At 39.2% G+C, this 11441-nt stretch overlaps 1 protein-coding gene across 1 annotated transcript in view; it reads right to left on the bottom strand.

The window, feature by feature from the left end:
* Positions 1-11441, bottom strand: part of ck (unconventional myosin-VIIa ck) — a 21587-nt gene that overhangs the window by 1973 nt on the left and 8173 nt on the right. Inside the window, exons 3-22 of the mRNA XM_018512005.1 lie at positions 9907-10020; positions 9580-9726; positions 9290-9474; positions 8690-8811; positions 8357-8613; positions 7949-8114; positions 7695-7825; positions 7209-7604; positions 6651-7031; positions 6412-6567; positions 5691-6284; positions 5089-5298; positions 4586-4963; positions 3427-4467; positions 2946-3190; positions 1874-2234; positions 1670-1788; positions 1195-1591; positions 862-1044; positions 564-765 (exon numbers count right to left, since the gene is read on the bottom strand). Coding sequence (XP_018367507.1) covers positions 564-765; positions 862-1044; positions 1195-1591; positions 1670-1788; positions 1874-2234; positions 2946-3190; positions 3427-4467; positions 4586-4963; positions 5089-5298; positions 5691-6284; positions 6412-6567; positions 6651-7031; positions 7209-7604; positions 7695-7825; positions 7949-8114; positions 8357-8613; positions 8690-8811; positions 9290-9474; positions 9580-9726; positions 9907-10020 — 5785 coding nt within the window. The remainder of the gene's footprint in view (positions 1-563; positions 766-861; positions 1045-1194; positions 1592-1669; positions 1789-1873; positions 2235-2945; positions 3191-3426; positions 4468-4585; positions 4964-5088; positions 5299-5690; positions 6285-6411; positions 6568-6650; positions 7032-7208; positions 7605-7694; positions 7826-7948; positions 8115-8356; positions 8614-8689; positions 8812-9289; positions 9475-9579; positions 9727-9906; positions 10021-11441) is intronic.

The following is an 11441-nucleotide window of genomic DNA, read 5'->3' as shown; positions in this document are numbered from 1 at the left end:
GGGCTATCAAGTAATTTCGATTTTTTATAAATTTGAAATGATTTGGAATGAATTTGTATGATTTCATGTTTAACTATGTGATTTGAATTTGATTTCTTAAGATTTGATGTTGAAATTACTTCAACTGAATTCCGATTTAACTTGATTGTGATGGATTTTTTTTCGTAACTGATTTTCGTAATAACTTCTCGGTCAAGAGAGCGATGTTATCTGATTTTGTCCTTGTAAAAATTAATTCTTTTATACCACTGTGCACGTTTGACGTGCAATACAGACGATATAAAAATATCGAAATGTTTAGTTTTTTATTCTTCAACTTTAACAAACGCACATATAGATAACATAATTTGCATGTGCATATTTATTAATCCACGAATAAAAATAAACTTTTTGATATATTTTCTAATATAGTAGAGAGAGAGAGAGAGAGAGAGAGAGAGAGAGATTGAGAGAGACATTAAAAAGAAACATTTATATGATTTGCTATTTTCGATACAGTTATATACAACTCGATACAGTCACAACAAGGAAACAAAGACATTAAAAGTTGCAAAGATGTATACCGTCTCGCGATGGTCTAGCTTTCCTGATCCAATCAGTCAAATGTCGTACGAAATCGAAGAAAAAGTCGCCTTCCGGGACCGAAATAACTTTATCGGCAATCTTGACGAACAAACTGAAACCCTCGGCAGATCGTAAATTGAGTCTTTGCGCAATATTCTGGCAAAAGTCTTTCGCTCTGGTAGACGAGTCGACTTCGAATGCCTATAATCCGAAATTACAATAGTTACAACCGAAAAAGAAAAACGTTATTTTATTTATAGGACTACCTATAGAAGAAATGAAGAATAAGATATGCACCTCGTCCGTGTCGTCTGGGAAATAGACCTTGTGAAATATCTGCGTAGTTTTGTGCTGAATAGCTTCCACTTCCACTTGATGTGGCGGATACTTTCGTTGACCATTACGCAAGGTTTTCTGCAGCCTTTGTAAAGAGTCTTGGGATATGGGATGACGTCTTGTACGTAGAAACAGAGTTAATTCCTGTGCAACGTGAAATAGTATTATACTCATGTATATTTGTGAATTTTCCTTGAAGAAGCACGGCATCAATAATATTCTATAAAATATTATTGGCAAACAGGTAGAGAGGGAGAGAAAGAGAGATATGTGAAGTTCTGTTATACATTATACCTTCAAGAGACTCTGACTACAAGTAAATAGTCCAGTACCGAGCCACATTAGCTCCCATCCTCGCTCTTCGCTCAATCTGTTGCGGTTATCAGTAAGCTGCTTCATAATCTGACAATAAATCTCATCTCGTAGAATCTCATTTTTCAATGGCCCGTCAAAGATCAGATCGGTGTACTCGTTTCCAATGCGCGGTCGTTTCGTTGGCAGATCACCCATATATTTGAGAATAGCATTGAAGGCAAAACATGCTTCTTCAGCTAGCTCTTCCTTTGATACGAGTTTCTTCAAAAGAGGTTGCTTTATTGGCTCTCTAGAGTGATGCCACAATTCGTCCGTGTGTCCACGTCGTGCGGACGTTAAAGTCAATGTTTTGGACATTGTTCTCTTTGGTGGTGTTCTAAGACGAGTTTAATCAAAATATTATCACATTTTTACTTTAGAATATCAAATGCTACACACATGCTGTCTTTCTTACCGGAAATGATCGATTGCGTATTCTAGAAGAGTATGAGGTTTATCACGAGAGTCCACACCATTCATTTGCTGCGGATAGAGTCTGCGACTATTCTCTGTACCTTCCATACTGAATAAAGCCTAAAAATTATTATTATCGATGAGTTATTTAGAAAGAAGATGTCAACATTTCTCACCAATAAAACTAATCCGTACGTTGACGTACCAATATATCATTTGGCGGTTTCGTTAAGGAAGGTAAAACGTAAACTGTCTCAGCCGGGAAATCGCCCTTCTCACCAGTCCTTTCACAGGTTCCGACATACCACCCTGAGTTAAGCACAGTCTCACCGGTGCTTTCATCTTCGAGGATGATGAGATCACCTTTCTGAAAATTCAAGAATGACGAGCCCTCGCCCGGTGCTTTGTAATCTTGCAAGGTTATAACGAACTTGCTGCGTTTCTTCAGTCCTTCCAAAAAGTATACTACCAGATCACGGATGTCTTCCGCGTTCGGGCTTTGGAATGTGAATTCTTCTCCCCGTACCGTCGATAAACTGAATGTTTGTGTAAACATTTTATTTGTTCTGCGAAAAATAACGCAAAGTTTAGAATATAATACTCGGATATAGTTTAACATTACAAAACTCGAATTTTTTATATTACGTATTAAACAATAAGAATCTCATTGGATCGTTCATGTGAATATACTGTAATCTATAGGAAATAGAGCCCATAACGTTCGAAGCTAGATCCTTGATGCTTAAATAATTTGGTGTGAATTTATATACTGCGTATCAAATTCTGTCAAACTGCATAATTCTGTATAGTTTGATATAGCGTTTCAAGACGTTTCAGTCATTTGATACGTAGTACAATGTATAAATTCACACCGAATTATTTGAGTACCAAGGATTCAGTTTCTAGTAGGAGTTTTATTTCCTTATTGATTGTGTATATTACGTATTAAATTAAACAATCACATATTTATTATAAATCTATCGATACTATGTGTATTTGCTTTTTTCAAACGTTTAAGTGTTGCTTTACTCTCAGAAAAAGAGAAAAGCTGCGTTTCTCTTCTATTATATTGTAGTTATATATAAAATGTCACTTTTTCCCTAAATTTAAATAATTAATGATAACATATATTTGTGATCCACGAAACAAAGCGAAGCATGCCATATTATAGTTTGCTTCCTACCTTATATTATGCTACAACTTATGTACATATATACGTATACATTTCTTTTAAACTTTTTTCTTACGTATTTAACTTTAATCTCGCTGTTACATACTTTTGACTAGATACGGTGGTAATCTCGGGGAAGGATAACTCTAGGAGCACTTGCTCCTGATCATCGACAACGTACACCCCGGTCCAATTGACGGCTATGATAACATCATTCTTCGGTAAATTCGGGCCGGAATTTCTGTAAGCTTCGTAAAAACGAGAAAACAGCAGGGGCCATTTAAACTTTGCATATCCGACTATATCCTCTTTAACACGTAGCGCCGGTACTTTCTCTTTCAAATAGTAACTCTGAAATTAAGTTAAAATTAAGAGTAAGAGTAAGGATTTAGAGACACGTGTGCATGTGCGTATATAAAAAAGGCCCATACAATTATCAGATCCGGTATACCGAATTCGGTATACCCTACCAAGACCTGTATTTGGGCCTGATCCGGCGCAAGCTAAATCCGGCGTACCTGAACAAATTTCTACTCGGGTTTGTGCAGATCATACTGCTTGTTTTATCTTGTAAAAATAATACTCACTTTTTTATATGCCTGCAAGACAAGGTGTCCCCATCTATCAATCGCTTTGTCGATCCCCGTCAAACAATAGTCCGGTATGTAATTCGGCAGAAGGGTATATAGTCTGTCGACGTTCATGTCGGTATGATACTCTATATAATATTGCTGTGCCGCGATCATCGCTAAGTCCTCCTCCTTATCGCAACGATATTCGCCGAATTTGACACCGCGCACTACTTGCTGATAGATTAAATTCGTGGCTACTTGATCTTCAGTCGGTTCGTGCCAGGGCGCGAAAATTTCTTTTCTGAAAAACAATCTCCACGGTGCATTTCGTTCCTGTGCACCCTGTTCCTTGGCATACTGCTCGCATTGCGAGATTGCGTCCATCACGTGATCGCCGCCACTGCCCAAGGACGAGACTTTATCGAATAGGGCGATGTATAGAGAAAAGCCGAATTGGTCTCTTAGCGAGATCTTATCCGATAATTGATTACACAGCTCTCTAGCGGTAGTGGCCGAGTCGGCTAGCAAGGTCTTTGTGTTGCCGTCCATAAAGGTGATCGGCAACATGATCGGCTTTTTTGACTTCGTGGCCTGAAGTTCAAGCCAACTCGGAGGTTGATTACGAGTGCCGTTATTGAAGGTTCTCTTGAGTCTGTCCTCACAGTAGGGCGCGTAACCAGGCGGTCCCTCCCTAATGAAGGCTCGCAGGTAGTTGACAAATTTCTCAGAGGGTGCGAAACAGCCGACGCAGAGGGATAACAAAATCCAACCGCGGGCGTGCGACGATTTCGATGGGTTGTTTGTCAGTTGTTTGCAAATTTGGCAATAGATCTCATCTCGCAATTCGGCGCGCAGTATACCATGGCCAATGATGAAGTGCAGCTTCTCGAGGTTTGACGTAGGCCTGGCCTCTAACCAGGATTGATAGCTATCGGCGGTGTACTCGTCCTCTTGCAGCCTTCTACGTACGTCCTCGCCCAATTTGTTCTTTCGCTTCAGGGTTAACGATACCAACTTGTGTCTGATTGAACGTGGCTTCTGCTTGAGAAATGTTTCCTGGAATGATATGAATCTTGTTGTAGCCGTCTTTCGAGTATACTAGTTTAAAATTTACGCGCGCGCGCGCGTGTGTGTAAATTTATAATATTAATTACGAAAAAAGATTTCCACGTACAGGATCCATGCCCATCATCTGAGCCTCCTGAAATTCTTTACTCCTTATAAAATTCCGTCCGAGTGTCGCCGTCACTTTCGACATTACCGAAGTCGTGTCCCTATCCATTGTATGGAATCGCGGCTCGGGTAAATCGCCCGTAAATCGAAGTATAGTTATCCACAGAGCTTGTGCGGCCAATTGATCGCCTTGCGTGTGTAACGGCAATAGTGGATGTTTAAGTGGTTTTCTAGAGTATTGGTGCGTGATATTGCCCTGGAAATATGTGGCTGCGAATTTCTGAAATTTAAATTCAGACAGATCCTCCTCATCCTCCGATGCCATCTGAATTGGGCTAATTATCTCCTGATGTTGATCGGCTTTTGGTGCGGGAAGATCCTATCGGAGAAGAAGAGATTGATGTTTTTTTCATGTGAGAAAAGAAATAGCAAGATTTTTCTAATATTAAGTATTAAATTAAGTAAAATCGCATTATTATATTCTTACAAGTTATTACGACTTACGTTAAACACAGACGTTTCTCTCGCCGGCGTTGGAGCCTCGCTACTAGAATCTGGCAAGAAATCAAACATAGCTTCGACCAATTTGCTATCATCGACCGGCTCATCTTGTTTTTTGGCCGCGTCATTGATCAAATTTTTTTTTATTTCCATTCGTCGCCTATCTTCTAGCTCCATCTCGATTTCCTTCCTTTCCAGTTCTTGCATGCGCTCCTGAAATTTATGCATGTCACATTGCAGACTTTACAACATATTGTTACAGGAATTGCGATCGTGACTTGCTAAAAGGAGCTCAGTTGATAATTCTTAACGGACAATTAGTGTTTTCGTATAAATATGATTTGGTTAATTCTCATATTATATTTTTTTATTTATTATACATATATAGCGAGCAGGTCAGTCACAATCTGTAGGTGATGATGGTAGACAATCATTACTGAGAAAAAGAGAAAGGAGAGTCTTTCTCAACATCATGTCGCGATTTAATATCAGAGAGTCTTTTCAATATCCGATACTTATTGGCTTATCGTAAACTTTCGTTTCCTTCAGCGGTTAAAGTAACGAATGTAACATTCATTAGTGTTTATATTTGTCATAATATTTACCCTGTAGTTTTGTTCCGCGATCTCCTTGGCTCGTTTGTTGCCTTGATCCTTCAGTTCGCGCTCTTCTTTCTTCCGCAATCGTAGCGCCTCTACGTGCAAACGATATTCGTATTTGATCTTCTTATACCGTCTCTGCGCAATCAACCTTCTCACGTGCGCTTGTATCTTCACTATGGCCCATAGCTTCTTTCGGTACATCTTACGTACCAGATGGCCTCGGGCTCGTGCCTGAAGCGCGACGATGTGACCGCGCAGGTGTCTAAATCTGTGCGACAACACGCGCGATCTGATGAGCGCTTGCAATCGCATGTAACCGATTCGCATACGCTTGTATCGCTGACGTTGCGCATAGCCCCGCCAATATTTTTGCACAATCATCGACGCCGCTCTCATCCTGAGGAACCTTCTCCTGTAAACCCAACCGCGGATGTTACGTTGCAATATCAGGATCTTGCGTGTCAATACGCGATCACGTTCTTGCTCGAGGAATAAATCGTGAGCGTCCTTGAGAAAGACCTTGGTGTGACCAAGCTGGTAATCTGACCGACCTAACACCGCGTGGCAGATTTTCGATGTCGCTGCACGGCAGTCCACCTGAAGTTAATAATATAAATTTTTGATCGCGCGAATAGAAATTAAAAAAATTTTAAAAGACACATGGTAGGCTGAAGTAACCAGCAACGATTAATAAATTTCATTTATTCGATGGATTTTCCTGCACCTTGTGCGCGGGTGGAATGCCCGAGATGAGAAATCGATATCTTTCCACGAACTCATGGAAGGAGTGGCGAATAGGATAGCCAGCTCGGCGAATTCTGATGGTTTCCATCATACCGGAATATCTTAATTGTCGACAGCAGAGACCACGATCGAACATCTGCAATCAAGTATTGTATTTGCAAGATGTTGTGACACTAGAATAGAATTAAATAAATCGCGAGACCGCGAGGGAATGCTTACCATTGGTTTTTTATATTCATTCGGTTTGATGCATCTTATGAAGAAGGGTTGACAACTGCATAGAGTTTTCATAAGCGAATCCAATGATTTCTTAAATTGTGTCGATAACGTGGGTGCTCTCTTCCTGGTTTCCGAACCCATACCAATGTCTTCAACGAAGCAAGCTTGAAGAAATTTATTTAATGATATGTGAATAAGTTGCAGCAAGTCTGCGCTAAATGTGTCTCTGTTTTTCTCTAGGAAACTCCTCGTGTCGTAGAAGACAACGCCCGCAAAGTGATTCAAGCCAAAAGACGTATTAATATCCGATTTAGGTTTCAAATAATTCCTATGACTGCCATGAGTTTTGTGAATTTTCGCCAACATGGTTTGATCCGTCCCCTAGAAATTGACAAACGCCACATTAAAAGCACTGCAAATAACCAATCAGATTAGAATGATGCCACTTTTATAATAATCTTAATGTTGCTGACGTGCGTGCGTGTGAATTCTTTAATCATTTTTAATGTAGACGTATCAAAGTGACTTTGGATATCCTTCCTAAATTAGCACCCATACTTTTGGAAATTTCGATTCCTCATCAATAAGCGCCATAATGTTGAGCTGCTTGATAGCTATCAGATCTAAAGCGTCTTGGTTGTCAACAAACTCTATATGCTGCCAATTGATGCCCTCGTGATTGTATTCCTCTTGTTCCAACTTGAATATATGTTGAACGAAGAATTGTTGGAGATTTTCGTTGGCATAATTGATGCAAAATTGCTCGAAACTGTTGTGGTTAAAGTTCTCGAAACCGAAGATGTCCAACACGCCTATAGCACTACGGGAATTGTTCTTCGGTCTGTATATGGCCTCGTTAATTTTCTTTACAATGTGTACGAACAATCGACCATATATACCCTTCACAAAAGCGTCTCTAATATCGACCGATTGATCTCTCGACAACGTGGAAACCTATTGAAAGACGAAAGATTTACTTTCAATACAATAGTATTTTTAATATAGCTGACGATATAGCTTTTATATATATGGAAAAATACTTACTACTGTTTCACCATGCGCGAATATAGTTCTGCGAGTGAGCGCATCTATCAAAGACTGTACCGGCACTCCCAATAAATACGCCACTCTTTGTACATTCGTTTGCTCTGGAATCTCCGTAGCGTCTAAATTATCTGCAAGTCATACACGAATGAATTTCATAGAATTGAAATTGAAACCATCCAATTCCAACTATGAGATTAGCACGGCGAATTTGATTTTAAATTCTTTTTAAATCTTATATTGAAATTTCATACCTACGACGGTGGCTCTATACTTTATGTTGCCCATGTGTAATAAAGCCGCGAGTAATTTAAGCACCTCCCAGATCTCCATATCGGAGAATAGCAAAACCTTCATAGCTGATCTTATATCAGCGAATTCGGCTGCGTCGTCGCGCCCTTCGCAAGTAATGCCGCCACCCTAAAGACAAAGATAATAATAATTACACGTACTACGTACATAGATTAAGAGTATGTACAATACATACGAAAATTCATGTAAATCATAATATTTTTTTCTGTATTTTCTTTTCGATATATTTTTGTTTTTATGTTTATTTAGATTTTACGTGTGTACATTTTGTGTGCGTGTTGTCAGAACAAGATAAAACGTTGTTATACTTATTAGTCAGTATCGCTATTAGTGCTAACTCACGTACTTACCCCTATGAGATATTTGTACGTGGACGCATCTTCCAACTCGAGCTTTTGTTTCTCATCTTTGGAAAGACCAGCTAGCATACAATAAAAAATATGATAATTCCTTTCGTCCAAGCTTTGAGATACGATCCGTGACTTTTCTAGAAGATATTGTTCTATCTTGGCCCCTTCTATCACGCCTTGCTCATTGAAATGAATATCGATGTACTTGCCGAATCGGGAGGAATTGTCATTTCTCACGGTTTTTGCATTACCGAAAGCTAGAACGTTAGAAAAGAAATGTCATTTGATCAACTCTTTCATTTAGGTGTGAGTTTGTCTTATCACGAGATTTACCTTCGAGTATCGGATTCGCTTCTAAGATCTGTTGTTCGATCCACGAATGTTTTCCGCTGATTGCTGCTAGGTATTGCAGAATTAATTTCGTACTTTCCGTTTTTCCCGCTCCGCTCTCGCCACTAAAATAAGAACGAATTTCTATTAACAATTCTAATGATTAAAAGAAAAGCAAGCGATTCATATGAGTGTTTATACTTTATACGCATAGCTTTTAATAATAATTGTTCCTTCTCAATAATAAACATAAATTAATTTCTCTTGATAACTTATAGTACTTTAGCTTATAGATACTTTACAAATCCATTTGTAAAAGTTAAATAAAAAAGATGAATATTACAAAAATCGGACGTTCGGTGAAGTCGTGCATCATTAATACGTTTCGAAAATTTTATACTTTATACGCATAGCTTTTAATAATAATTGTTCCTTCTCAATAATAAACATAAATTAACTTCTCTTGATAACTTATAGTACTTATAGATACTTTACAAATCCATTTGTAAAAATTAAATAAAAAAGATAAATATTACAAAAATCGGACGTTCGGTGAAGTCGTGCATCATTAATGCGTTTCAAAAGAGACTCTTTGATTGGTACCTAATTACTATGCACTGATCCTGGCCATATCGGTTCATATGCGCGTAGCTGTTATCGCCGATGGCGAATATATGCGGTGGCAGCTCCCCGATTTTACGATCCTTGTAGAGTTTAATTTGCTCCGCGGTATAAATAGGCAATATCTGATATGGGTTCACGGCAACCAGGATGGAGCCCGTATACGTCTGTAAAGTTACGTCGTGAATCGTCGTGAGATCGGTATCAACCTTGTATCAACCTGTATTTTGCTTAACCAATCGCATTTCGTCATCGTGTGCTGAGGGACTTACGTAAATGAGATTCTCGTTATAGCGTATCAATAGATTTCGCAGAATGCCCGCTTCATGGAGGTCTCCTAAACTGATCATATCTTCTACACCTTGCACCGAAGTGGCATGCATGGCCTTTATTCGTCTCTCCGGCGTTAGCCATTGTTCCTACGGAATTATTCGCTCATCAATGGTTTAATGATGGAATAGTTAAATGCTGCCTTTTGAGGAAAATGCAAATAATAGGGTGCGGGTGATAATACATAGTATATTATATTTCTCGAAACCGCGACTTGTTGCAGTATCGCGTCTTGAACAATTTTGTAATGACGTGTATTCAATAATTACCTTATTGTCGTCGTCTTTTACTTGAATACGTCTGCCTTCTGCCGAGATGACTCGTGCTCCAATTGCGACATCAAATTCCCTTCCTGAGATTGGTTCGATCCATATATAATCCCCCTGTGCAAAATGAAGAGGCACATCTTTATTATTTTTCTTAATAGAAAAGGCTAGATTCTTTATATCTGTAAATATGTAGTTGCTCAAGATAGCAAATGTGTTATACATTCGACTATCTTCGATATTAATAAATATAAACTAATAATTCACATGGGTAACGATATTTATAAGTTGGCCAAAATTTTAACCAAATTAAATTTTGTCGGCGAATATACAAAAATACGAAAAAAAATCGATCAACGTGACGCGACACGCGACGGGACGCGATGTGACTTGAGGATTTCACAGTCGCGAGTTTTGTATGGAATTTGTGTTAACGCAAGCATCAGATCTAAATTGAGTTATATGGTATACCGTTACCGTTGTAATAACCGTAAGTACGTCGCACTTTGCCATTCGGCGTGGCGCGTGGCATGCGGCTCGATGCAAGGATGAGTTTCGGTAGATCGATTCGACATTACGTCCCTCTCCATCCTCTCTTTCTATAATACGTCTCTATTTGCATTTAAGAGATTTAATTAGATTTAAGAAAAATTAAAATCAAGAAAAACACGTGGCTGATTCATTCATAAGGTTCATATCGAATGTTCTTCCTAGAAATGAAATATTTTGAAAAATCGTATTAAAAAAATTAATAAGCATTCTAGTGCACTGCAGATGCGATCGAGGATTCAACGAGCGAAAGTAAAATTGCTAGTCGAAGCAAAAGATGGATCGAGAAGCGGCTCTCATTTCGTGGCGAGGCGGGGCGAGGTGAGGCGAGACGAGGCGAAGCGGAGCGAGGAACGGATGGAGCTCTTCCGATGTTCCGGTGAAGTGAACAATCGGGACGTAAACGTAAACGTGTATCAGGTGCGATTGTTGGTGTGTGCGGCATATCGTACACGCGCGCGCACGCGATACAACGGTTGCGGCACGCGAAACTGCGCGCGAAGCATCTTGTGGGAGTTTCAAGTCGGAGCATTTATACCTGCCACCTTGCCTAATTCGATCGTGGACCATCTGTCCATTCGTGATTGACGGGTGAGACAAGTGGACCAACTTCTGTTTCATCATAGGAGACGAATCGGCAGAATTCAACCTTGACATTTTCCAAAAAGTCATTTACCCCGTTAGACTATTATTATATCCGTTTGAAATGTGTCATCGACAAAGAGCGTTTGAGGCAAAATTCTCGAGCTATAAGGACACCATGCAATCACCTAGCCAGTCATCCCGATATAAACTAAAAATATTATATCAACGTTATTATAATTTCGCACTTGACAATCCTAAATGTAATATAGTATTTCATGAACATGGTATATTATGTACTACAAAAAATATACTTGTTGGGAGACTCTACCGCGTCTCCTGATAATACATGGTGTTATATAACATACGATATGAGCCGTTTATTTTTAAAGTGACCTAAGTCCATT

This window comes from Trachymyrmex cornetzi, unplaced genomic scaffold, assembly GCF_001594075.2.
Source record: "Trachymyrmex cornetzi isolate Tcor2-1 unplaced genomic scaffold, Tcor1.1 scaffold392, whole genome shotgun sequence".
Taxonomy (NCBI): Eukaryota; Metazoa; Arthropoda; class Insecta; order Hymenoptera; family Formicidae; genus Trachymyrmex; species Trachymyrmex cornetzi.
Note: the sequence above shows the minus strand (reverse complement) of the source record. Positions and strands in the feature narration are given on the sequence as shown.